This window comes from Phoca vitulina, unplaced genomic scaffold, assembly GCF_004348235.1.
Source record: "Phoca vitulina isolate PV1807 unplaced genomic scaffold, GSC_HSeal_1.0 scaffold40, whole genome shotgun sequence".
Taxonomy (NCBI): Eukaryota; Metazoa; Chordata; class Mammalia; order Carnivora; family Phocidae; genus Phoca; species Phoca vitulina.
Window position 1 is genome coordinate 10,778,214 of NW_022589743.1, and position 27,827 is coordinate 10,806,040.

At 54.1% G+C, this 27,827-nt stretch overlaps 1 protein-coding gene across 1 annotated transcript in view; it reads left to right on the forward strand.

Moving 5' to 3' along the window:
• MSI2 (musashi RNA binding protein 2) overlaps positions 1 to 27,827 on the forward strand; it is a 382,942-nt gene that overhangs the window by 349,962 nt on the left and 5,153 nt on the right. Inside the window, exons 10-11 of the mRNA XM_032429243.1 lie at positions 4,957 to 5,019; positions 26,317 to 26,471. Of these exons, the coding sequence (XP_032285134.1) occupies positions 4,957 to 5,019; positions 26,317 to 26,471 (218 nt within the window). The remainder of the gene's footprint in view (positions 1 to 4,956; positions 5,020 to 26,316; positions 26,472 to 27,827) is intronic.

Genomic DNA, 27,827 nt, shown 5'->3' on the forward strand with positions numbered 1-27,827 from the left:
CCCCCCGATTCTTAGTGTGTTGTGAAAGCCGCCCCCCGCCCCCCCCCAGCCAGGCTAGAGACCCGCTGCTCTGAATGGAGGCCCTGCGTGGGTCTCGTGAGACATGGTCCCAAGAAGGAGAGTCACTGCCGGATCGTCGGCAGGGCCTTCCTTCCCACGAGGAAGCAGAGTGGTGGACCTGTGCAGATGTGCAGTGGCTTTGAACTTTTTACAATTTTTGAGAGCCTTTCAACCAAAGGTTCTTGCCTTTGGCTGTACATTGGGATCACCCGGGAAGCAGTTAAAGGTCCCACTGTCCGGGCTGCAGCCCACACCAGCTAAATCAGATTCTCTGCAGGGTAGGACCCAGGCCTCAGGCTTTGTCAAGCTTCCCCGGGTGGTCCAGGGAATGACAGGGGTGGGGACCAGCATGGGAGACAGAGCAGGGTGCTCTTAGGGGCTATCGCCCGGCCCTCTCCGCTGGTTCATTACACTTCTGCAGGCATTTGAGTTTGTGTAACCTCCCCCGCACCCCCCCTGGGGTTGGAGGGCTGCCTGAGGAGAGGCAGCTACGTGTGCAGGTGACTCCCAGCTCTGGCTCTCAGGAACCACCTCAGGACATCCTGACCAGCAGCAGCTGATGCTCCACGAGAATCTTCTTTGGGGCAGACTCTGCACTAGGCCTTAAGTGGGACATGGGGCTCATTCCCTGCCCAGAAGAATTTGTCACCCAGCAAGAGAAGATGTGCACATCAAAATAACTGCTCCGGGGAGGCAGAAACCGGTGCGTGCCACGGAAGCAGTCAGCAGGAGGTGTGGTGTCCTAGGATTCTCAAAAAAATCAAAAGTGCCATTGACTTCTAATTTGCCATCAAGTTTCTTACAGCTCGGAGAAGTCCAGAAAAGCATCTCATTCACGGTCAGTGGGATGGTGACAGCTTTTACTTAGATGAGTTACGAACCCAGACGTGTGGTCGTACCAACCCCAGAGGCACCGCTTTCCGGGGACAGAGACTTGGGTTTGTCATCCTTTTATGTCAGGAAGACCAGTTCATACAGGGTCAGAGGTGAGGGGACCATAGAGGTCCTCTGGCCTCACGTCCTTACAGCAGACAATGAGCTGGTTACTCAGGGCCCAGAGAAGTGAAGCGTCATGCCCAAGTTACACAGCAAGGCCTGGGCAACGGGATGGAGGCTGGGCATTGAGCACGGTGATCCTTCTGTTCTCCCATCTGAGGGGCAGGGGAGCTTCAGACTAGCGAGACTGGGTCTTTGGGTTTGACTGCCATTAAATAAGGCATGGCACCTGCTCATGCCTGGAATTCTAGCATCAGCATTATTCTCTTGTTCTCAGGCACCCTCTTTTTGCATGCAGCGTTCTCGAACAGGAGGAGCAGACCTCATTCCTAACACCCAAGTTCCCAGGTGGGCAACCTAAGCCCCCAGGCCCTGAGATTTTATCAGCAAAACATTTTTCTCTTTGCTGCCTGATTTACTACTAAGAAACGGGAAGTATTAGAGAGCAGGAGGGTCATGCCAGCCGGCTTGGCCCAGTCATTGTTAGAGCTGAACGGAATACATACTCAAATCTTGAGCTAGGGAACTTTAGCTCCACTAAAATGACGTTAGGAGGCTGGGACAATATGAAGGATTACAGGCCACTGTTAATGGGTAAAAAATTCCAGCCTCCTGTGTGCTTATGATTATCTGACCTTGTGACCCCTCATGGGGAAAGCGGGAGAGTCGTGTCTTAAAGGCAGAGCTGATGGCTGGACAGGCCTCATCAAAATGACACCTAACATTCATTTAAGCTTACTCCCTGGCAGGAACTCATCTGAGCATTTTGTGTATATTAATCCTGCACTAATATCATCACCTCCTTTACAGATGGGGACATCAAGGCACAGAAAGGTTAAGCAACGTCCCCAAAGTCACACAGCTAGTAAATGGCTGAGCCAGGATTTGAACCCAAGATTTGTGCTCACCTGTCTCATAAGAGCCTCTGCCCACATTCCCAGCAGCAGAGAAGAAATGGTCACCTATTCTGGGCAGTGAGTGGGGTGCTAGGACAGCCATGGGCACTCAGGGGCCAGGGGCTCTGCCATGTATCTCTGCTTGGGCCTCAGCCCCAGCAGGAAGCCTGAGCCCTGTCAGACCTTCTGCCTAATCCCCCCAAGGTCTTCTCCTGAGTACCCCCAACCGGGGCAGTTCTCTCCTTGGCAGCCCGGACCCCCTCTCCCTCCAAAAATAAAATGAGAGGTTTCCCGGACAGCAAGGCTGCCATAGATGACCCCTGGCTCCTCGGGGCCTGGGGAGATATGCTGAAAACAGGACCACGAGGCAAGTCTGGAAGGCTTCTTCTCCCTGCATCCCCAGCTCTTCCAGGTTCAGGTCCAGGTCCAGCCCAGGAGGGCTCATCTCCACCACGGTCCCTGGGCTAGGGCCTCTTGGTCCTCGGGTGTCTCCTGCTGTCCTAGAGACAGGCTGTTCTCCATCAGGACAGCTTTAGGCCAGGGTCACTATGCTTCTTTGGCCTCTGACAGCCCCTGGCTGGGGCAGCCTCACCCCATCACACACACATGCATGCATACACCCCCCTTTCTTGGATCTGTGTTAACCCATGGGGGTCCCCTGGTAATAGTGTCGGGCTTATCCGCCAGGTCATCTGAAGAATGTATGTGGGGTGACCAGTGCAGCTGAACGGCCTAAGAGGACGGGAGGGGAATGGCAGGGAGCTGGGGAAGTGGTCCGAGACAGATTCCCACAGAGGCTGGGCTGGGCCATGGGGCTGTGGTCCTGGTGTTTCAGATGGAGTCACTGCGAGGGCTGTGGGCTCCCCCCTCTGGGGTGGGGGGCAGACTGAGCTCTCCTCCCCCAGCCTCTTCTCAGACCTGTCAGTCTGCTCAACCCTGCTTGATGGTTGAGATGAAATTCCAGCCGTTAGCGGTGTCTGATGCTCAATCTCCAGCAGAAACCTTTATCTGAGATTAAGGATAATGGATTTCCTTTCTTGGATAAGTTTTTTTTTTCTTCCTCTTTCTCTAGGACTTTTTTTTTTTTTTTTTTTGGTCAAAAATGCACTTGACTCCAGAAAATAGACCTTTTGTTAAATGTCTTTTTATTGACTAAACGCGCCTCCCCCTGGTTCTGCCCCCCTTCCCTTCCCACCCCCCCCTCCCGCCACACCTTTTCATGCTTCCAAGGAAGAGGAAACCCGTTTCAAGTACGGGTGAGGAGTGCAAAAGAATAACTTGACCTTCCTTCTCTCCCCGTCTGCTTCCTTCTCCTTCAGGGTCCCCTGAGCTCTGCTGCGTGTGCCTGCAGTGGGGGGGCCTGGTGTGCGGAGGTTGGGACAGGGAGAAATGACTTGACTTTTTCCTTACTTTCTTCAGCACTTTCTGCCACCACCCACATTTCCAGAAACCTAGATCCTGCTTGGAAGAAAGGGGGAAAGGACTTGGTGGGGGAGTGCCTTCATGGGTCTCAGGTGGCATGGGTCCCTGGCAGCCTCCTCGGGGGAGGGAGCGGTCTCCTGGCACGTGGGGGCTCTTCACGGGAGCTGGGAGACCCATTCCAGCAGCCAGGGATGACCTTGTACCCTTATTTCACCTGGATCTTTCTTTTTCCCCCTTCAACAGCCCTATTACCATATTTAAATGCAAGTATGTCTTTTTTCATTGACATTTTAAGTAGCTTAGCCTGACCTTTTTAGAGTAGCTTGTTCCTTTTTGAACTTCTTTTCCTCCCCAGTAGTTCCGTGTAGCTAGGACAATAGTCTTAGAGTTTAGTGGGCTTCTAGTTCGCTGTGTTTGGGGGATGGCTCTCTTTCCTTTCTCTCCTCCCCCTGCTCCCTGCCCCCACCCCGCAGTGCATGTGTCCCCCACTGGGTCTTCTAGCAGGTCCCTGGTTGGAAGGCCCAGTGGCTACAGCTGAGCAGCTGTCTGGCTGCCCGTTGTTTGCTGCTGGCTTCTGGCGCATCATTTAAAACCACAGCCTTTGGAAATGGGTCTTGAAATCAGGCCTCGAGAAGTCTGCTTGGATGGCAGATGGTGATTGTTCCGCGTGTGAGTGTGACTGTGTGTGCATTATGCTACTGGCCAAGAGAAGCCCAGGGGAGGGGACTGGCCCACCTCTTCCTTCCCCTGGACATTCTGCAGCCACACTGGGTCACTTTGTCCCTTCTGACCTTCAGTCCCATTTCTGGGACAGCCTTGCTGCCCGGGGTGTTATTAGATGGACAAACACTGATGGAGATCCCTAGGAGACCCTTCACTGCCGACTTGATCAGCATGTGGAGCTCAGACAGAAGAGCCGGATCGAAATCCCCATAATGTGCCTCGGGAGGTTGAAACAGAGACAAAGCCACAGGGCTCACCCCACATTGGTCCCTACGGCTGCCCGCTCCCTCCCCTAGCTACCTTCATGTGTACGCAGGAGGTCAGCCGGGCCTCCCGGCACACCTTGTCCTCCAGCCCGGGGCTGGGATGCTGCTAGCGCTAGGCTTTCCAGAGTCTGGACCAGCAGAGCCTTAGGAGAGCAGCTGGAGTTCAGCCAACTCCTGGCCCAGGTGCCTGTGCTGCCCAGAGGCTCGGGGCCACCTGCTCCGGGGGTCGCTGGGCCATGCTTGGCGCTGCCCCGGACACACCCTGGGGGACCCCCTCAGTCATGGCAAGGACAGCAGGGACCCCGCCCTGCTCCCAAGAGAAGATCCTCCTCATCCTCTGAGATGATTTCGGTGTGCCTTCTAGGACTAGTTTCTGGGGTGACACGTGTAGGAATCAAACACAGCTAAAGGTGCTATGCCTTCCAGAAGCCTGGGAGCCACTGACCTGGGTCCCTCCTAAAGGCCGCCCCGCGGAGCTCCCTTCTCGCTCCCATGCTCTGGAGGCGGGGTGGAGCGCGGCCTGTGAGCCTGGGCTGTGCTGGGGGGCCCCTGCCAGGGTCCGGCCCTCACTCCAGCTCCTCTCTCCCCGCCAGGCTTCCCGGCAGCGGCTTACGGACCAGTGGCGGCGGCGGCGGTGGCGGCGGCGAGAGGCTCAGGTAGGGAGGTGTGCGGGACAGGCGCTCCCAGGCATGCCCCAGTGTGCGGGGAAGGTAAAGGCCCTGTTGGATCTGTGTGGCTGCGTCTGTCCACTATTGTCACCACAGCCCAGAGGGTGGGGACGGGGGGGTGGGCGCGGGCGAGGCCCTGCCCCCCCTGGGCAGCCCCCAGTGGGGGTCAGTCGCGGGACTGCAGACCAAAGGTAGACTCTTACTCTCTCCTCGGAAAAAGAGCAGTGACCTTCTTTTTGACTCTGGACGGCCCCCTCACCTGACAGCCGGCCTCAGGGCACCTGCCGCATTTCCTTCCTCGGCTTTCCCTGCTTCACGAGGCTCCCTTCCTTGGGCCTCTGACCTAGCCAGAGAAGTTCCAAGTAGTGAGAGGGAAACTCCTGGCCTCCAGGCCCCTGCTGCACCTGGTGGGTGGCCTTGCTGATTCAGCTCAAACCCCGGTCTTGGGATTGAAATGGAGTGATTTCTTGAAGCCCCTATTGCATCCTCAGAGCAGAGACCAGAGAGCTCCTGGACTCCACCTGCCGAGGGAACTGGGGTTTTTCTCTCCCACAAAACTGCCCTGGTCCTTTGGTCTCCAAACCCAGCCTCTTAGGAGGTCTAGAGCCCCTCAGCTGAGGTGGGAACATTTTCCCCAGCAGTACTGTGGGGTCAGGCTAGAGCTGGGTATGTCCAGGATGCAGGCCCCAGAGCGGCCTTCTGTCTCTCTCCCCCAGATGCTCCCCGCCTTCCTAAGCAAGCGGGGTTTCTGCTTTGTGCCCGGCTCCCAGGGAGGCCTCCTGGCCTCCACACCCCAGCCGCTGAGGGGCCCTTGCTCCTCCTAGACTCGGTAGCCACGGTTTGCGGCTCTCTCCCCTATACCCCGTGGACAGGGCACGGGAGCACCCCGGGAAGGAGTTAGTTTGACAGGCCTCTGAGGAGGGCAGGGGGAGGGAGGTGCTGGTGGGGTACCAGGAAATGGGGCATTAAAAGCCCAGAGGGCAAATGCCAAAAACCCAAACCCTCAGTGATAAGAGACTGGCACAGTGAGTCCCTTTAGAAACATCAGTAAAAATCCGTTCCATGCAAACTGGCACTGCCTCGAGCTACAAAGGATCCACTCCCCGGAATCACCCACTGGGGATTTGTTTGGAGGGGCCGGGAATTGTCTGGGGGCTGTTGAGGGCCAGTTAGCCAGAGAGCTGGGCGCCCGTGCTCAGCCTCCAGCGGGCCGGCCCCCACCTGCCCTCAGGCCGGTGTCCCTTGGTGCCCCTGCCCTGGGGGCGGGCGCGCCTGCCTGGTGTCTCCCTGTTCTGTTTGGTTTTTTAACTTGAGTGCTTTTTGGTATCGTTACAAATGAGCCTCTGTCCTACCTGTGCCTGGTGGGGGGGACGACAAAAAGAAAACTCGAGATTTTTGAGTGTTGTTGGTTGTTTTCTCCGTTCAGTTTCTTTCTTATTATAACTTGGATTATGAAACTAAACTTTAACCCGAAATTAACCCTGCCTCTCTCCCCACCCCCATTCTCCTTGACTTCATGGCAAGTTTAAAGGGCAGCATGGGGTTCTTTGCGAGTCTGAGAGCGGTCTCCCCATGGCCTGTGCCCCCCCCCCGCCACCCCCTCCCTCTCACGGACCTCCAGAGCCAGGCGGGAGTCCCACCCACCCCCCTCCCTCCAGCTCCTAACCCCAAACTCCAGAGCCATCTCCAACCACACTTTTTTTTCCAGGATCAGTGGTGTTTTATTTGTAGCCATTTCCATCGGGAGCTAAGTCTCCCAGGGGCCATTCGAGGTCAGCCATGCTCATTGCTGCACTGTTAGTGAATTCTATTCAGGAGCGTGCTCCCAGACCACCTGCCCCACACCAGCCTAGGTTAGTGCAAGGAGTAAATCCTCAACTCCGAGGTGCCTGGCCCCAGGGGTGCAGGCTCGGCCAGGAAGCTACAGGGCATCCCACAGTGCTGCCTGGGGGTCAGGGGCTTGCGGTGAGCCCCAGGGCGACGACTAGACTGTGCCTGCCAAAGTCAGAACACCGCCTGGGCTGGAAGACACCTGCCTCTGTGTAGACAGGGTAGCTCAGCCCCTCACCCCCAACCCCCTACTTTGGACCTGGAGCAGGGTTATAAGGTTGGGGAAGGAAGATCTCTGCCTGTCTTTCTTTTAGTGCATTTTGGCCTGTAAGGACTGTCCCCTCCCTCCCCCTAGAAAATAATCTGGACTCCGAGCCTGGTGAGATGGCCAACTATTTACCTGTTGTAGTGGCCCCTTGGTGGCATTCTGGCAAATATGTGAGAGGGACGGCACACGCTTGTTTGCATTTGTGCATCAGCCTAGGCCAGCAGGTGATCACTGAAGGCTGACTGCCCGGTTCTCCCTTCCCCTGCTCCTGCAACCCTCCCCGCCCCCCAGTGCCAGCTCCTTGCCGGGGGCGGGGGTGCTCCTTCCGCCCCCCCCAAGCAAGCAGCCTCAGCTGTTGGAGGGCGTCACAAGTCCAGGCGCATCGTCTTCTAGGAAGAAGCTGGTACAGGGAGCCTGTGGTGGAGTACTGACCTTGAGCTTGGTACTCTGCCGACCCTGGCAGGGGACTCCAAACAGTAGGGAATGTGGCCTCCACTCCCCAGGGCCTGGCTGTCAGGCTTGGTCTAGGGATCAGGCGTCCTGTGGAGGGCCCTATTTTGCCTTTCATTTTTGTCTAGCTCCACCACTTTGGTTTTTCTTCCTTCCATGTTATGATGTACTGGGGGAGCTTCCTGAGGTAGAAGCACCTGCTGAGGGCCGTGGGGTGGGCAGGGTGGGGGGGTGGAGAAGCAGCTTGGATTTTGCTCAGGTTGGCAACTTGTATCTGTCAGGGCTATGGTGTCAGGGTAGGAGGTCCAGGGGGGCCTTGAGCTCTGCACCCACCTCAAAAACTCCTCGGGGCCAGCCTGCCCACCTTTTCCTAATTCACGCAGGACCTGAGGTGAGCAGGGCTCAGGTGACCCCCCGCCAGGGGAGGTCCCTGCGACTCCTAGATAACTTCACTATCAGTGGTCACTTTTCTTTTACCTTCACCCGGTAGTCTGAAATGTCATCTTTTCTTGTGCTCAGTCGAGAGTTTGTTTGTTTATTTTGATCGTATTCATTCAGTTCTGATGGCCTCATCATGTCCCACCCAAACCTAAATCCAGTTTGGTCAACGACCCCCCCGCACACACACACACAGGTGAGGGAAGTGGTTCGGATTTTCAGGCTCTTTTATTTCTGGGGGACATTACGGGGTGGGTCTGTGTATCAGTCGAAGAGCTTCTGAGCCCCCTGCCCGCCCGCCCCCCCCCCAGCCCATCTCCGGCCCCAGCCAGGACCCCTTACTGTACTTTATACTTGCCAGCTTTATTCCAGTCTAGTAACATGAGCTCCTGACGGTGGTGGTGAGTGCGAGAGTCATGTTTCTGTTGTCTTTTCTCTTGCTTGGTTGGGGCTGCGGTGAGAGCGTGTCTCTGAGGCATACTTTCCCGCCTCTCTTACACTAGGATCTGCACACCTCCTCTCAAACACTCTTCTGAGCACGCTCAGCGGGAAGGTTTGTCCACACCTATTAATCCTCTCTCAGTGTCCAGCTTCCTGTTAGTACCAGCTGGTTTGCATGTTTTTGCTTGTTCAGATGAAACAGTTCAAGAAACAAACTCATATCCAACTCTCGAGAAATGTCTTTTTTTGTACACTTTCGTTTTCGATTTTTTTTTTATTAGTTACAACTCCAAAACACCTGTTGTCCAGTAAAACATTTCACACCTCCCCTGCCTGTTCTTAGAGTGTATGTCTCTGTGGGACTGAACTAAATGCATGCACTGTAGTAGATGTCCTGGTAGCTGTAGCTCTAGAACATGCATTGTTGAGTTGATATTACAGGGTCTCCGACAGCCCGGCACAGCACGGCTGTCTGAAGGATAGCGTGGGGGACCAGGAAGAGAGGGGGCTCCATATTTTCAATGTTGCCAAGGGGCTTGGATCCATGTTCTCGCCATCAGCCACCACCACCCCCCCTCACACTCCCTGCTCCCCCAGTCCAGCACTGGGTCGCCACCCTCAGCTCTAGCCTTCCTCACTGAGGTCTCTGTTGCTAGCACGTCCAGCTCTAGTAAATGAGAACAGAACCAGGATCGGAAGGAGTCTGACAATTCTGCCTTGTTCTTGTCTTCCTCACGTGGTTCTTGAACAGAGCACGTCTTTTCTTCTTTCTTAAGGCCCACCGGCAAGGCCTGTCCAGGCCCTCGACGCCTTGGGTCCTTTGCCAGCTCACATCCAGCCTGTCAAGGGAACAGGTCCTCATGGCAGTCCTGTCTACACGGTCTAGTCCCCGGGGCGGAGGGCAAATGAGACATGGTGGGGAAAGGGATTCAGCTCTTGAGGTCCTTGATCTGCAGACGAGGAATGCATTGGGTCCTAGTGAAGCTTAGCATCTGTTCTTACAGTTGGTGAAGATAAAGGAAAAGCCTTTACATGTGCTCTCCAAGGAACGGGAGGGTGGGGGGGGACAGGTGGCGTCAGAGTGGTGACCTTCCGGGTGCGGAGATTATTGGCACAGCTCCGTGGGCGGGGGCGGGGGGGGAGGTGGAGACAAGGGAGAAGGGGAACCCCTGACATTCAGAGGGGAGGCCACAGTTTCCCTCCACCTTGCCAGGAAGATTTCCCAGTCCTGCAGCCTCTGCCCTCGGCTCAGGGGCATGGGCAGTCCATGTCTCTGGACACGCTGTCTCCCCTACATTTGTGGGGACAAGCCATAACGGAGTGCTTTTGGAGATGGCCCGAATCTTTACAAGTTGATGGGATGTGAAGTAGTAGTTGCCACCGGGGACCTGCTCTTTAGTCCGGCTGCTTGGTGAGTCTGACCTAACGCTGCAGGAGGACCCGGTGGGACCTGAGCCTTCAAGGGATAGGTTGTCTCTTGTGGGAGACTGAAGCCCAGGACTTCACAGCGTCCATGGTGTTCCCAGAGGAGTGTGAGGTGACAGAGCAGAATGGTGGAGAGAGGTCCGTGCCACCATCAGCACGAACAAGGATTGCAAGTGAGCGGGCCAGTTGGCCACCGGACAGAAGGAGGGCCCCGAGGCCCAGGAAGGGAGATCAGGGAAGAGCCCTCCTGCGGAGCGGGGGGGGGGGGGGGGGGGGGGGGGGGGGGGGGGGGGCCGGGGGAAATGGCTGGAAGCGGCAGGCTTCTGGGGCTGCTAAAGCTGCCAACGGACGCAGGCTGCCGAGCAGGAAGGAGGGTGGGACAGGAGGCAGAGCCAGCGAAAATCCCCCCTTAGTGGCCTAAATCCGGGGTCTGGCTCTGCTAGGGAAATGGCTTTGCCACCCTGTGACTGGACATCCTAACCATTTCAGTTCCAGTAGGTACAATGAACAAAAGTAAAATTCAACTCAGGAGGGAGAGGAAATAGTTGAACTTGAACCATAAAGGAGAGTAGATGCTGGTGCACACGAAGCAGGCCTGCCTGTCCCACCCCTCCCACCCAGGGTACTTTCCATGTTCCCCATGACCCCCTTCACCTTACATGTGCTAGGCCTGAGGGGCGTGAACAACAGTGTCCCACACACGCTCCTCCAGCTGCCGGAGGGATCCGGAATTACTTGCATTCTTTGTGGCATACGTTTTAGGGTTCCCGGATGTTGCTTTCAACCAAGCAGGCATTGAAGGTTTGCTCTGTGCCAGGCCCCAAGGAATATAAAGGCAGACAACATGTCTTGCCTTCAGTGGTCCGAGGATCCAGATCCCTCCTGCTGAGAGTCCCTATTTCCCACGATGCATTGTTTCTCACGCTGTCAGCTTCATGTCAAAAAGGAAAATGGATCCACGTGCTGCCTTCATTTCTGAGGATGGCTTTTCTGCGCCTCCATCAGCAGGATCTGATGTCCAGGAAGGGGGGCCTCAGGGCAATCGTCTCTTCTTTCCCAGCCAGCCTCCCTTGTGCTAGCAGCAAGCATCCTCTGGGGATGACGGCCCCAAGACAGCCCATCTGGGGAGTAGGGTCCTGGGGATGCCCTCTCGCTGGGAAGGAGCCCCATCTGTGGCCATGGCGTAGAGTCAGCACGGCAGCCCAGAGGGAGAGCAGATCCCTGACCCATTATGAGCAGCTGCTGCAACCAGCCAGACTTACCTCTCAGTCCACCGCCTCATGTCCTGGGGATGGGCAGCTCGTTTCTCAGTTTGTCATTAAAATCTTCGCTTCTGGGAGGGCTGGTTCTTTCGCCATCAAGAGGCCTGTGTTGGATTTCAGTAACCCCAGTGAATTTATAATAATGTGTGGAGCTGCCTGCTGCTGACCTCGGCTTCATTCATTTTCCAAGGGCTTTTGGACCAACCCTGTTGAGAATAAAATACATCAGCTGTGATCAATAATTTTGTAATAGAAACACCATGCACTTGATAAATCAACTCTAGTGCAATTAGTGACTAGCCTTGAAGCCCAGACCTCCATAGAAGTTAATCCTATAGTGAATGGAGTAGGGGGATGTTAAGGGTCTTTTAAATCAGTGGAATTCTTTTCAGAGGGTGACACATCCATGCCTGCCCCCTGAGCTGGTTGGCCCTCTCTCTCATGCTGGCTCAGGAGCCCAGGCCCTGCCATCTGGAGGAGGGTAGAAAGTGTGGTGGTGCCCTTGGAAGCTCCATAAGAGCACAGAGAGCACAACAGAGATGGGCAGGGGCACCCCCTCCTTGCACCCCAAAAGCTGGTGAACTCACATGTTGGTGAGAGTCATCAAAGGAGCACAGACCTGGGTGCGTCATGGCTCCTTACCTTTCGGCAGAGGTTAGATTGCCATGCCTATGACCGCAACTAGCCCAGGAGACAGGCAGGAAGGCAGAGGTTTTTGGCCTGGTTTTGCATGTTTGGTTTTAAGAGAAAGTGGATCTGCAGAATGGTTGCATGACTTACCCAAAGTCACCCAGCTGGTTACCTGGGGAGCAAGGCTTTGGTCAAGGGTGAAGAACCCTCACCTTGAACCCAGGTCTCTGGCCTCCTTTAATAGCCCTGTAGAGAAACATGTTTGTTCATGAAGAACTCACCTGCCGCCCAGATGCCCCCCCACATGCAGGATGCTGGGAGAGCCCAGTAGCCTTGGGGCTGGCGCTGTATCCGCGGAGGACTCAGGCTCCTAGACCTCACAGGCCCATCTCTCAGATGTAGATTTCAGAACTGGGCCCAGGGCGCACCTGCCATGGAATTTAGTTCAGCAGATATTTATTAAGTGGATAACAACAGTAGTTATTATTACATGTGGCAGGCACTGTGCCAGGCCTTGAGTCAGGGTGCTTTGGGCTATCTCAGAAAACCCAACTCGGCATGGTAAAATATGATAAGGGACTTATTGACCAACATTCTGGAAGCTCCGTGGAAGAGTGGGCTTCATGTGTAGACTGCTGGGGCTCTTTGTCTGCAGTTCCCTTGGCTTTGTCCTCCTTTTTGCTTCAATATTGTCATGATGTTGGCTTTCCTACGGTGGCAAAATGGTCACAACAGTTTCCTGCTTCACGCCAACCTGTCTAGAAGAAGAGGGGGTCAGATGGTTCTGAATTCTAGCAGAAGTCCAGAGCTTTGTGCTCCTTGGCTAAGACCTGGCAGAGAACCAGTCACTGAGGGTGAGATCCAGTCCCCTCTGAACTGAATAGCAGGAGAAGGATGGATTTCCAAAGGACAGTCTGGGTGCAGATAAAGGAGGGGAAGGGAGAATGCTGCTGGGTGGACAAGCGTGAAGCCCACCACAGCCCTGGAATCTCCTAGATGAATCCAGAGCACAATCCCTGCCCTCAAGCGTCTCCCCACCTAGCCTGGAGGCTAACGGGTACTTACGGTATGATGCCATCCATCCAGTCACAGAAAGGGCACGGAGGAGGAAGTGACTGGCTTTGTTTGGGAAGCTAAGGAAGGTTTCACAGGGGAGTGACTCCACTTTTAAAGGACAAATAGGAGTTCCCCAAGAACCAGGGGGAACAGCATGTGCAAAGCCACCAGAGCCTAAAACAGAGGAGTGAATCTGAAGCCCTACAAATGGTTCCCGGCAGCTGGAGAGTAAAATGCAATGGGGTGGGGTTGGGGGCCTAGGGGCGGCCACTGATGAAGCTGGAGGGCTGGCAGGGCCAGAGCCTGGATTCACGCAGGCAACCAGGAGCCTCAGAGAGGCCTGAACCCAGGAAGTGACATCAGATTTGTATGTTAGCCAAGCTTTGAAAGCAGGGTAGACTAGAGAGATCAGGCTGAAAGCAGGAGGACAGGTGACAGACCATGTAGAGTAAACGCTCCATAAATGTTCATCTGTCGCTGCCCAGGAAGAGCGGCTTCAGGCCTTCGGCTCTTACCTATTAGCTGATGACCTCTGGGCTCAGTATCATGCTGGGGTCTGGGGTGGGACACAGAATTTCAGGGCACGGTCAGAGGGGGGACAGTGGGAGGCTGTCTGATGGGCAGTGGGGGTATAGGCACGATGAGGTCGAGGGCAGGCTAGATTCTGGGAGACCTTGAAAACCGGATCACTACAGTCATATTGGTGGGAGAGAGAGGTTCGTATGCTTCATGGCAGTGGAGCCTGGTAAGGATGGAACCAGCTAAAGGAGATCAGCCTGGCAGCACCCCCACAGAACACAGCTTGACCCCTCTCTCCATTCCCTAGGGCTTGGGCTGGGTTGGTGACCTGGAACAAGGGAAGGGGGGAGCAAGGCTGACACAGGAGGGCACTCCCTCACCATGCCCCACCTTAGTTTTCTGTGACTCTCCTTTGCTTCTGCCAACAAGTTATTACTCATTCCCTGCCTAGGGCTGTTGGTCCCCACTCCTGGGCCCTCATGGCAGCCACTGCCAATCCACCTCCCTCTGTCCTTGTCTTTGCTCCCTCCATTAAAATTGGCTCAGACTGCTAGGAAGCCACACCTGATTAACCCTACCCAGGGTGCCCCTCCTCAACACAGCACCGTGTCCTCGGTCTCCTTCCTGATTGGTGAGGTCTTCTGGATGAAAGGCGGGGTTCTGAAACTCTATGGAACATGTTTTGCATGTATCTCAGAGTGGTGCCTACCTTCTCCAACAATATAAACCATCAGTACTCCAGGAGGCAAAGTCAGCCTCATTCTTAGTGTAGATGACTAATTATTATGCAATCGGAGAAAGCAGAAAATAAAGGAGCCCTTTGTTCCTGGATGCTTATTAATAATAATGAAAAGGTCTCCCCTTGCCAGCTTGGAATCCTGCAGAACAGGAGGTGGGCAAATAATGCTTTTGAACAGCTGTGATTGGCTGTTGGAAGTAGATCTGTCAGGATGGGGGAGCCATGATGAAATCCACTCTGTGGCATGGATAGGAGGGTTCCAGCCAGCATCTCAACATTCACACCCACCTGCGAGGCCCCCTAAGGGAAAGATATCTTGCAAGTGGTTGATAGAATGCTAGAGACACTTCCCAGCCAATTTTAATACATGATGATAATAGTAATCATAATAGTGTTCATAATAACTCCCGCATTGAGTGAGCCAAGTATTGTGCCAAGCCCACCTGCCTTACCCCATCTAATTCTCCTAATCCTATGAAGAGGGCACTATCATTCCCATTTTTAAAATTTTAAGACTGCGGCTTAGCTAGCTTGTCAGAGGTAGTAGAGACAAGACCGGAACCTGGGTCTGTCTCATCACATCTGTGCTCCCAACCATGTCAGCGGATGCTCCATCGTACCAGCCCCTCCGATTCGTGAGCAGAGGTCTGCATTCTGAACACATATTCAAGGGCAAACCACCACTACCCATCAACTTAATTCTCCCTATCCTTGGGGGAAGAGCGAACCCAAAACCATTTACAAGAGGCCTCAGGAAGCATTATATGCACATTTTGCACCTGCTTCTGCTGTTGCAGACTTAAGGTCATGGTTCTGTCTGGCTTTGGCTGACGTTTCTGATCTGGCTTCCAGTCCCTGAATCCTTTTCAGACCACAGGCAGACAAAGGAGGCCCAGAGGAGGCGTGGTCGGGTAAGAGGGAGCCGGCCTGAAGGTAATTATTATTATTTGAAAGGAGCCTTTAGCTAATACAAGACTGAGGGAAGTTTGCCACTGCCCAGAAGAAACTAGGCGATGGAACAAGGGAGGGCCTCTGTGGGCAAGACAGACCTTCTCCCGTTCTCCTTAGGGATGAGTCAACATCCCTTCCCGTGAGCGGTGAGGACTGAATCTGGAAGGTCGCCAGGAAGCCCAGCCTAGCCCTGGGGCTGGGAGCGGATTGGCCGCCCAGTTGCTGGGGCTTTGCTTCGGACCAATGGCCGTGGAGGGGCGGGGCCGGAGGTGGGAGCAGCGGGATCCTCGGCCAATCGTCCTGCAGAGAGGCTGGGCTCCCGGTACTATGGCAACCGCGAGCAGGGGCTCATTTGTTTTGTAGATGAGTAATTACTACGCAATTAGAGAAAGCTAAAAATAAAGGGGCCCTTTGTTCCTGGTTACTTATTAATATTAATAAAACGGTCTGTCCAGGTCTGTGGTAAGCAATCAGTGCAGACCTGTGCACCGTGGCAGAGCACTGTGGGAGGCAAAGACTGCCCAGCCCCGCTTTCGGCTCTCTTTCTGCAAGTTATTTCTGACTGTAACCTGCAGAGGGTTGGCTTTCCGGGCCTTGGGGGAAAGAGAGGCAGAGTCTTACAGACACACGGGACACAGGATACCCCGGAGTCAGGGGTCAGTTAGGCACTGACCCAGGTGGAAGGGTCTGGCAGTGTCAACCCAGCCTCCAGAAAAAACCGAAGACCCCAAACACAGCAGCCAAACCAGAAAACCTGGACCGATGTTGGAGGATCCAGTTTTGCTGTGTATCCTTGGCCACACTGTTTGACTTTTCTGGGTCTAGATTGTGCCACTCCAGGCACATGAAATAGTTTTTAGTCCTTAAATCTTCCACGGAGGCAGACCCTGAGATTTCAGTGTCTCCCCGACGACCTGGTGCCTAGAAAAACAAGTCAGGCTTGGATATGAGTTGCTGGAGGGTTACACCAGGTTCAGGGACTGGACCCACAGCTGTCAGTGCTCTGGCCTTGGGACAGAAATAGCTCAGAGGCCTTACTTTCCTTCACCTTCCTAGGGGACGAGGTTGCCTTGGGGACTAATCAGATAAGGAAGGATAATAACAGTGTTTTTTTAAAAGAAGATGAGAGCATGAAAGAGTAGGGAATTGGAAAGACTTGGTTCTGGTCTAGCTCCGTCACCCAACAGGCTAGGTGATTTCAGGGTTTCGGACTAGAGGGTGCTTGAGGACCTTTCAACTCTGTAGCTCTAGGTAGCTGCTGTTTCCACAGCTCTCGATCCCCTGTCATGTGGGGGGGGGGGGGGACAATAGTGACAGTGCCTTAAGAGCTAAAAAGAGTAAAGAGAAAGCCAGGGGCTTCCAGGTGATGAGAATGCATTTGAAAACAGTCAATCTTGCATTTTTTTCATGCATGGAGGCAGTGAGAGGGACAAAAATATTTCCAGGATCATGGATATCCCTGAAGGAACCTGTAGTCAGATTTCCATCCTTGGGTGTGGTTGATTAAACATTTAGGGTTTGGCTTTCTGGACGGTATTTATTAATAAAGGCGGACCTGTTAATAGTTACTGCCGATGAGCAGATCTGAGACTGGGGCCCACACTGTGGTTCTTGAACTTTGCTGCTTGTTGGAATCACCAGGAGAATTTTTAAAATTCCTGGTATCCAGGCCACACTGCAGACCCATCAAATCAGAATCCACCAGGGTCAGCCCCAGGCGTCAGTAGTAGTGAAAGCTCCCTGGGTCAAGTCCAATGTGTAACCATGGACTCAAGTACCAGCAGCTTCTTGCCAGATGTAGAGCCTCACACCGTCTCTGTGACTTGGTCACCAGCATCCGCACCTCAGCAGTGGATACATAGAGCCAAGCCAGGTCGCTCGCCCCCACCTCCTCTAATGACCAGGAGAGCTGGTCTGGATCCTCAGCCTGTAGCCAGCTGTCCTGCCCACCACGGGTCCTCCCAACAGGGCCAGGAAGTCCGTCCCTCCAGGGCAGGCTGAAGGGGTCTTTGTCCTCACAGAGGGATTCGAGGACAGGCCTGTCCTGGCTGAGATTAAGAGCAGGTACATATAGAAACCAACGGCCCGAAGCAGCCGTAAACATGGAAGCAGCCACCCTCCTTGACTGTCTGATGAATGGGGGCCGTTTGGTAAGGTCGGAGTTTGTTTGTTATTAAAGACCTAATTAGAAACATGAGAGGGAGCTGAATGGCTCTGTGCTTGGCTAATTAGTGACATGTATGTGCCCGCTTTGAACTTCAAGGACATAGAGCTATTAGTGCTTACATCAAAAATGGATTAAACTCCTGTGCCTTTATAATCATTAAAGACAGGCTGCTCGAGTGGAAAGCCTTTTGTGCAGGTCCTCGAGGGGCTGCCCCTTGGGCATCCTCCCCACCCTAACCCCTGGTCATAAGGCTGGGACAGTGAGTTTCCATTCAGTGTGATCGGGCAGTAAATACGGATGGCCCTAGGGCAGTCCAGCTCCCCACGGGACTGCCCTTTTGGGACTGAGACCAGGCCTCTGGTCACACATTCTGGAGGAGTCCCTCTAAGGACGCAGGTATGGGAGGGCTTCCTTTTTGTCTGGCAGCACCCTCTCCTCCCCACCCTGGCCCCAGCCATGCTGCCTGCCTGCTTTGTTCTGCCCAGCCTTGTTCTGGGATGTGGCACAGAGGAGGGTGGTCCCCTATCTCTTGGGCAGGTGTGGCCCAACCCCAGGAAGCCCCCAGTCTGATGCGGGGCGCACCACCACCAGGGAGCTCCCAATGCAGAGAGGGCAACAGAGCCCACACCCGCAGGAGCTGGCGCTCCAACAAGGCAGCTTTGGTGTCTTGTCCTTGTGACCTGTGTGAGGCAAAGAAAGATCCAAATAATCACGAGATGACTTGTCAGACTGTGGTGCAGGGAGGGACAGCCGAGCGGCAGGATTCGGTTTGGAGAGCAGCCAGGAGTTGGCTTGAGGTCCAAGTGAGAGCTGGGTTCAGTCTGGTCAGAGACACTCCGGAGACATGTTCCCTCACTGCTCCAGCCCTCAGTTTCCTCATCTGTAACCCAGGGTAATAGGACCCATCTCACAGGTTGTTGGGAGCGTGAGAAAAGATGGCGTCAAACACCCACGCGGTCCCTTTCCAGCCTGGCACCTTTAGAAGCTGCAGCTTCTAGAACTTTGTGCCTCTTGCCTCCGGACCCTCTTGTGCCCCCAATAGTAGGAGGCTTTCCCCCACTCCACCTTCCCTGACTGGGACAGGGTGTTATCAAATTCTTACAGAGCTTTTCCTCATGACTGCGAATACCACACGTATGCAGTTCTGGCCTTGGACTTCATAATGCTTTCTCTTCATAGTACATAGTGCAGGAAGCGTTCGCCGAGCCTGCGTGAGTGGGATCACTTACAAGATGCAAGCTAGGACCCGACGTCTATGGCTGAGGGCAGACAGGAGGGGAACAAGCGAGCACACACAGCACAGAGGGTGGCTGGGTTCCCGGGGGGGGGGGGGTGGGGAGCCAGACTGGTGTCTTTTTTGACAAGATAGAGCTGGATGGGCCTCAGAGACATAGGCAGTCACCAGATCAAAACAAAGCAAGGGACATTCTCGGGATTAAACTAGGAGACACTCGGAGCAACCAAAGTGTTCTGGAAAGAGAGAGGGAGAGGGGGTCATTCTGGCACCACACTCCCCGTCCTTATTTCCTTTTGGGCCTCAGGTCAGGGAGGGCCGGAACTGGAAGCCCAGTGAGTTGGCGGGGGAGGCCGAAGCCTGTCTCCCCAGGGCCGTAAACATCTGTCTCTCGGGTTAACTTCCCCTATTTTCCGAGGTGCCTTAGAGGCTCAGGGCTGAGGTACCGTTGACTCACCCCATTCACTTCTGAGAGGGATCACGACCACCCTCTTGCATTTGAGACCAGGGGCCTGAGCCAGGCAGCCTGCTGAGGTCCCTTCAACTGGTGAAGCCGTTGCAGCCCGGAAAACAGTTCACTTTGGCTGAGCCAGCGCCAGGCAAGCCCCAGTGACCCACCTCACGGCCTTTCCCTTCCTGGGGGCCTGTCTCCCCCTCCTTCTTCAGACACATGCAAATAGGGTCTGTCCCTCAGGACCCTTGGGGTCTGGGAGAAACGGGAACCTAACAGTGGCTCCAGAAACTTCCTTCTTTGCCCTCACAGCAAAGCATGATTTCTTTGGCCACTAGGCCCAGGCCCACTCACGGCTACTCCATCCCCAGAATTTACACCATAAGCAGATGGCAGCTAACCACTAACCCCTCTCCTCCCCTCGCCCACCTTCCCCACCGACCCCAGCCTGGGCCTTTGTGAGGAGGGGACACACCCACAGACCCAACTCAGGGCCGATAATAAAAGAGCATCAAGATAGAAAGAGAACAAGCTGTTTAATTTGTGTTGAGATTGTATCTCAACATAAAGTATACAGTCCTGGCCACAAAGCTCTCCTCAGGTGGGTTCATTCTGGGTGTTTGGGGCCTTTTCCTCACACTGACCTGAGTGGTAGTAGAATCTCCACGTTCACCTCTAACACTGCATGAGGGCTTTAGAGCCCGCCAGTGGTGATGTTATCTCTTCCGAGGGGTGTGATTTGACCAGAAGCTTAGGCCATCATTCCACATAATAGTTAGTCCCAAGCCCTCAGTTCTGCTGTCCATGCGTTCCCTGAGATTTGCCCAGCGTGAACCGGCAGGCACCAGCCACAGCCGTCTAAGGCAGCTTAGGTTTTGAGAGAACAAGCAGGAGCTGCAATCTTAGAAGACCATGGCACCGCTGTAAGTGACATTTGGAGTATTTGTGACACTGGCTTTCCTGTCAGCCCCGTGCATGAGCAGACACTCTCCACGTGTCCTGTGCAGTGTTTAAGATGAGCCAGGCATCCCTGGATATGTCCAGACTTGTTGATATCAGGCTGAGTTCGTACCTCTGTAATACATTTGTTTGTGTATGGAGACAGGGAAAAGGAAATGTCATCACATTACTCTCTTAATCCTCCCCTAGTTTAAAAGTGTTTCTTCCCCTACCCTTCTGAAATAGCCTGAATTTTAGCAGAGCTTAAGTATATATATATATATGTGTGTGTGTGTGTGTGTGTGTGTGTATATATAATATATTAAATTGATTGTCCCTGCATCTGGGTCCCTGAACTGATTTGATTCTAATTTAGTGTGTCATACAGTTTTCCCAGGTTGGTTGTAATTGCTGGTCCTCTCTATCTCTCTCTCCCACCTTCAGGCTAAGCTCTAGAAGGAAAGTTAGAGCCAGGATCCCTGGGACCTAGCGGCCGGGCAGACTGCTGGCTCATAATCCCCCCGTGCTCTGGAAACATGCTGTAATAACTCACAGCTGAGTATTTCTCCTTCCGTTAGCAGGAACAGGATTATCTTTCCATGCTGACCTTTCCCATTTGACCATCTGCATTGCTTTATAGTGGACCCTACTTTCAGAGGGCATGGAGAATAAAAGCGGGGTCCTCGACTCTGTTCCCAGGAAGGCCTTGGCTGTCCAGCTGCCATTCTTCAGAGCACATGAGCAAGGAGTGAGTGGCTGCTAAGAGGGACCCATGAGTCTCCACTGTTGACAGCCAGTTGGCATTACAGACCCAGGATCACTGAGCACCCAGTGTTGTAGGAGTCTTTTTTGTTGTTGTTGTTGTTTAAGATTTATTTAGAGTGAGAGCATGCACAAGTCGGGGGGAGGGCAGAGGGAGAGGGAGAGAAGCAGACGCCCCACTGAGCTCAGAGCCGGGCACAGGGCTGGATCTCATGACCCTGAGATCATGACCTGAGCTGAAATCAAGAGTCCGACTGAGCCACCGCAACCGCCCCTGCTGTGGAGTTTTTAATGAAGGCAGCTAGAAGCATGATACGGACAAGGTGAAGGTAGAGGGGAGAGTTGGAGGGGCAATGACCTTGACCTCTTTTTCTCTGACATCAGCCTATCAACATAGCCCCTCTACTCATTCCTTTTTCAGTTTCTTTACATTATTTAAAATAAACAACCCTAAAACCCAGTGTGATGAATGAACACAGCCCTGCCCTCAAAGAATAGGACAGGGGCTTCTGTTCCCTCCATTCTTTCGGGAGCTGGGGGTTGGGAATGGGAGCCCTGACACCTGTCAGCCCAGACTGCCTTCTCTTTGGCCCTGAAATGCCCTGCGTTGTGAGTTCTGTTTTGGCAGCACATTACCTTCAGAGCTGGACTGGGTGGGGACGGGCCCACCATTGCCTGAGCCCTAAGCAGCGCATGCTCTGGAAATGTGCCAGGGGCCACCAGGGCCTCCCGCCCCAGATGAAACCTGGCAGCAGCAGATAATTCACAAGGCAGATGACTGCAGTTGTCTTGAGGGCTGGCCCTGCACTTTGGTGAAACGTGAGAGCCACCAAACCAAGACCACGGACTCATGCTGGGACTTGGCAGAGCCCTGGCTTGTCCCGGATACGTGCGCTGAGCTCAACTAGAAAGGATTTTGTAAACAGTTCCTTTGTCTGGATCAGTAATAATCCAATTTTCAGGTCTTGGAGCCAGACACTCCCAGAGGTGCCCACCCCCCCCTTATAGTCCTGGGCTCTAGCTTTCTATGTCAGGTCCATTGGCATCACTTAGGGATTCTACGGACATCGGCACTTCCATACTTTCGAGGCTGTTCTTCCCCTCCCCCAGTGACTAATTCCACTCTCAGCCCAGCCCCTTGTGACCACAGTTGGGCAGAGCCACAGGAAGACTGTGTGCCAGCAGGAAGGCAGGCACCACCCTGAGGTACCTGTGAGCTGTGGATTGAGCCCCTACAAGTAAGGACTTAAGCCTGCAGGACCAACCTTTGTTAGGGTCTCTGGGATAAGATTCCCTGGGGTTTCCTGGCTCAGCCATCAAGGTGTTTCATTCCCTTGATAGGCAGGAAGTTCCTCTTTTTATCCAACTCAAATGCCTCCCACTGTAAGTCAAATGCATTTCCTCTTGCTGGCCTCAGTGAGATTCCACGCCCTTGCTTTCCTGCCCCCCATGTCTCAGAGTCCTTCATCCGGGTCCAGCATGATTCAGTGCACCGGGCAGATGAATTGGATCCTTTAGTAAATCCCTTCCTGATTTGTATGGCCAGTGAATTGTATTTTCCTGTATAAGATTTTCCTAAATCTTCCTATGGTACCTGTCTTACTGGGCTCTGCCTACCCAACTATCTTAAAAATAGGCATGTTTGTTTTCAGCTCGACAAGTTACAAAGTGCTTTCTCTCTCCCATTCTCACGTAGCCCACCGAGAGGCAGGCTAAGGCAGATGGCGCTCACGTGGTACAGATGAGCACCCCGGCGGCTGAGGGGCTTACCCGAGGCCCACAGCCGGAAGGTCAGGGCCAGGGTCCCACTCAGGCCTTCTGACTCCAAGTCCAGTGCTCCCTTTCTCTGCACCATAGCTGTGTCCCTGAGCATACTGGCTGCCTGGACCCGGAAAGCCCAGAGGACGCTGGGGGCTGGGGGCGAGGGCCGAGGAGGAACTTGCCCAGAATTAAACCGCTGACGGGGATGCTGCCCAGAGTGGCTGGCGGACACATAGCCCTGCTCCCCACAGCGAGCCCCCAAACTGCCTGGTGGCTACTCAATGTTCACGGCTTCTGCAGCAGAAATGCCAAAGTGTTTGCAAGACATTGTCCTCTCCTGGGACGGGAGTCATGATGTCCCGATTCATAAATCTCAGCACTGTTTATTCAGCAACACATACCGAGACTCCCTGCCTCCCAGCGCGTGCGCGCGCACACACACAACACACACACAACACACACACACACACACACACATACACCCCCTAGAGCTGAGCAGTAGACAAGGTACGCTTGCCCGTTGAGAGTGATGTCGCATCCCCTCTTCCTGCCCAATCCTGGCCTGGGGGACTGTTTCCAGCCCCTCCAAAGGAGGAAAAGGCACCCTCCACCAAGACACTTCACTGAGCATTGCCTGAAGGCTGACTGCCCCAGCACGCACGCTCAGGTTGGGGACTCAGCCGCTGCTTTCTCGGCCCGCCTGCGTCTCCCTCTGCTCAGATCACACAGCACAGAGGGAGAGAGGGTCCTCAAATGGCTTCCCGTCCTGTCTAGCCAGCCGGTGTTCAGTACGAACTTCCCAAAAGAAGAGGACGACTTTGTCCCTGATGCCTTACCCCCCACCAGACAGAAGGAACAGCTGCTGACAAGTTTGCATGCAAAGTGGCGCTCCCTACTCTTTGCCAAGCAGTCCGAGCCGTTTGCTTGCTGATGATGCATGGGTATCTGGTTGGCCTGTCCGGGGACTTGAGCCTGCTTTCTGGAGCCTGGGTCTTCCGCCTGCAGAGAGGTGAGGAGGGCGTTGTTGGCTGCAGGGCACAGAGGCGGGCCTCCTCCGCGCCCCCAGCCCGGAGCCCCCAGCCCGGAGCTCCCAGCCCGGAGCCCCCAGCCCGGAACCAGGTGCTTGCTGCCTGCCAACTGCGCCCTCTGGCGGGGACCCGTAGCCCGATCTTGCGCCCCTGGCTGGGGGACAGCCGCAAGGTGACTTTGAGCAGGGATCAGGCACTGTGAGGAGTGGGTGTATAACAGTACAGGACTTGGGGTTTCAGAGCTGTATTCTAATCGGGTGCCTTCTTCACAGGATCATTTGCTGACAAGTGACTGAGCAGGGAGGGGCACTGTAGGCTGAGAGGGGCTGCTTACTGTGAAATCCCTTCAGGCCTCCTGGGCACACAGGACCGGGAGAGGGAGTTGGGATGGGCGGATACCACCGGCCCTCTTAGCTCCTAAGCACACGGAGGGGGCTGATTGTGGACAGCATCCTTCTATGGACGTGCTACATCCTCTCTCCAAGGCTGCTTCTGCTAGCTGGATCAGTCTCTGGGTGGCTTTCCCTGCTGGAAGGAGCCAAGACCAAGACCTCCCTTCTCCCCAGCCCCTAGGTAGGTGGGCCTGCCCACAGTCTTCCTGCATCTTCATCTGGCCAGAGGAGCAAGAAGCCAAAAAAATCTTTCCATCTTCCACTGTGGGCCCCTTCCCCTAGCCTCTCTTTACCCTGAAACAGAACCAGCTAGTTACTTTGTATAGCAGGGGTCGGCTGCCTGGGTAAACCAGGAGTCCACTGTCTGAGCTCACTCCATTTTCCCTAGCCCAGAGCAAAAAAAGAAAAAGTGTTAGACCAAGATAATACCGCCTTTGAATATCTCAGCTTGATATTTGCCTCCATGAGTGAGAAAGGCCAAATGTTATCTGCAAGTTTAATCTTCTGTATTCAAAATTCCTGCCCCCTTTGTCAGCCAGTGCATTCGCAAATCAGCCATTCACTTGCTCTAAGCCTCTGTGATTTTTTCCTCTTGAACCTGTTTTTTCCATCTGCCAGTTGACTCATTTCTCAGCTCCAGCTTCCGAGGGGCCTCACCTTCGAGCCTCCTGCCCCGAGGGCACCTGGAGGTATCAGTTTCCCTTTTCTCTGCTCAGTCACGGGCCAGATGCCACTTGGTTTGATCTCCTTTCTATTTCCGTGTCCCCATCTCAGTCTCCTGCCAGCCTGGCTTGGGTGCGTGGTCAGTCTCTTTCCATCCCAGGCACACACGGGTAAAAATCCATCCAGGTCTGGCTCTTCAAGCCCCGTCAGAAGTGGGGGGCTGCAAGCCCAGGTCCCTCAGGCCAGGCCGCGGCCAAGAGTGGGGCTGCAGATGTTGGAGGCAGCTGGTCACAAGGCAGAGAGGGAAATGCCACGGGAAGCAGTGGGAGAAGATTGTAGTGAGAAGCAGCCCCTTGGAGCCAAAGTTGTGGAAATATGTGGTATCCAGATTGTCTGGTTCTTCCACATGGGTCAGCCGTAGCCCTGAAGTGGCTGGCCCCAGACTCACCTTCAGCTTTCAAAATCAGTGAGAACTTACTTTGGCAATTTTAAAAAAAAGAAAAATTTTTCCCCCGTTTTGGAAAGAAAAAGTTTAAGCTACTAGGGGGAAGTGAAAGATGAGACAAAATTAACCTGGTTGCCGCCGTGGCCCTCCCTGAAGAAGGAATGATGGAATTGTGGTGGGGGAGGGTGCGAGGGCTAAAGATGCCGGCCCAGGCAGTCTCCCCACCGCTGCCCCTCCTCACCACCACTCTCAGGATCTGTGGCTGTGAAGTCTCCTCTCTAGAGCACAGGTGCATTCCTAGCTCTTTGCTCAGTCTGGAGTTTATATGAGGTTGACTAACAGAAAGCAGGCATTTTGGTCAGATACGCTTTAGCTGTAAATCGGTTCAGTCAGTATCCTCTGCATTCATACTTCTTTGTCTTTTTTTTTTTTAAACAAAAGGAAAAAAAGTTTAAACCCCCCTTTTCCTTCTACTGCAGGAGGTGAGTGTGTGGGTGTCCTGTAGAACCATTGGCATTCACCCGGCTTCGGCCCCAGCCTCCAGATTCGCCATCCCCACCCCACCCCCTCCCTCCATCCCCTGCTCTCCACCCCAGAAGGGGACCCCTTGCCACCATCATTACGGTTACGTTAAGATGCCCAAATTTTCCATGACATATCCCATCCTCCGACCACGTTCAGTAGTGACGACTTTCATACAGGGATATAAATGGGGGTGGGGGGAGGACGTAGCCAGTGGGGAGGGGGGAAGTGGTTTTGGGGGGGCTGGAGAATGGAGATCTTTTTTGTCTTTTTTTTTTAAACAAATTTGTCATTGAATGGATCCAAAAACAAACAAGAAAAAGAGAAACAAAAAAAATTTTTTTAAATCCCTTCCCCAAAAGATTTTTTTTTTTCTGGACACAAATTGCTTTGTTTCCTGTCACGTTTTAATATCAATATTAACACAATGTGTAGTCTAAAACTAGTTCCTTTGTAGTTTGCATGGGATGTGAATGCTGTCTCAACGTGCCCAGATCTAGACAAGACTGCATGAGCACCAAATCAGATGTGAAAACCAATCTCTCTCTCTCTTTTCCTCTCTCTCTTCCATATATATCTCTATTTCTCTTGTGATAATTTGGTGGGCAGTGAAGCACCTCCGGTTGGTTGCTGTAGTGTGTTGAATGATTGTTTTTTTATTCTCTCTATTTTCGGAGCTCCGAGCTTCTTAGTAGTAGCCTGGGCTGAGTATTCTTGAGTCCCTGCTGATGTTTTCGCATGGCCTTGGTTGAGTGTTAGAAGTTGGGCCTCAGCTGTTTTTCTCGAGTGTTTGGCTTGTAATGACCGGTGCATGCCTGGCTTCTGGCCTCATACCCAGCTCTATTCTCTGCACACCAGTCCTGAATAGCTACAGTGCTCAACCGAATTTTGGCGCGCCCGCTTCCCCGGCAGGCTCCAACCCCGCGCGGCCCGGAGGCTTCCCGGGGGCCAACAGCCCAGGACCTGTCGCCGATCTGTACGGCCCTGCCAGCCAGGACTCCGGAGTGGGGAATTACATAAGTGCGGCCAGCCCACAGCCGGGCTCAGGCTTCGGCCACGGCATAGCTGTAAGTACCTACCCCCCGCCCCCCGCCTCGTCCTTTCCCGCCCGTCTCCCATGGGAGAGTATGCCAGAAGAGCCCAGGGTTGGGGGCCAAGGAGAGGACAGTGGGTCCCCACTCCCCCATCCACATTCCGTCAGCCACCTAGGGCTGAAGCTCCTGTTTCGATTTTTCCTGAGCAACTGGTGTGTGGCCGTGTGATGGAGTGGAAGGAGCATGGGCAGGTCAAGTTCAGATCCCCACTCCATCACCTTCAGCCCATGCAACCTTAAGCCTCTTACATAACTGATCGGAACTTCACTTCCCTGGCTGCAAAACGACAATAAGCGTGCCTCCCTCGAAAGATGGTCTGAGAATTAATGGAAACAGGATACGTCACCTGCTAGCACATAACAGGCCCTCGGTATCGGCGCCCCTGCTTGATCCCTGCCTCCTGGAGACAGCCATGTGGGCTGCGACTTGAGGAGCTGGGGGGCCCCCCACCCCCTCCTCAGGATAGCAACCTTGGTCGGTCGAGGCCCTGGGCCTGAGGTCCAGAGGCAGCACTTGGCCCTGGGACACGGTGTGGGGTGCACGCTCCCTCCCAGGTGGTTTCCTTTGCTAATGTTTCTTAGAGTTTCCAGGTTCCAAGTAAGTTCCCATTTGCGTTCTTTAGCCGCAACCCCGCAAAGGCCAGATGCATTTGATATTTGTAATGCTCTGTGGTTCTATAATCTAACTAATCCAGGCAGTGGAAATTTGCTTAACAGATTTGCATGCCGTTTTCAGATTGTATTGTTCTTCCCCCTCCTCGTGTATGTGAGCATGAATGTGCCTGAGCCCACTCGCTCGCTGTCCCTTCCATTTGGGAAACAGAAATTCGGCCACCCTCCGTTCTAGCCAACCTCAGCATTTTGGAGGCGGTTTGGTTTGGGGGCTAAGATGGGAGTGTCTGCTGTTCCAGGCCCTGTCCCTGTCAGGAGAACCCCGCCTCAGGGGCTGAGCTGGGGAGAACAGGGCAAGCGCGGACAAGTCTGGGGCACCAGGGCGCTGCTCCCTGCCCCCCCTACCCCAGCATTGGAAACCACGCGCACACACACACGGGTGCACGCACGCATGCAGGGGTGCACACATACACTCTTAACCCACGCACGCGCACTCTTTCTCTCACAGACCGTCTTACACACGCGTGCGCGCACACGCGCATGCGCGTTGCCGCCACCCCTGGCCCGTGCAGTCTGGGTCCTTGTGCAATTCCACTCCCGGACCAGTAACACTTAAGTCAGGAGTCTGATGAGTCGCATCCACTCGGCTGAGCTGTAGGACCAGATCCAGAGTCTTATTATTCAGTTTAGAGCTGCATCGATTTGGGAGACCATCTAT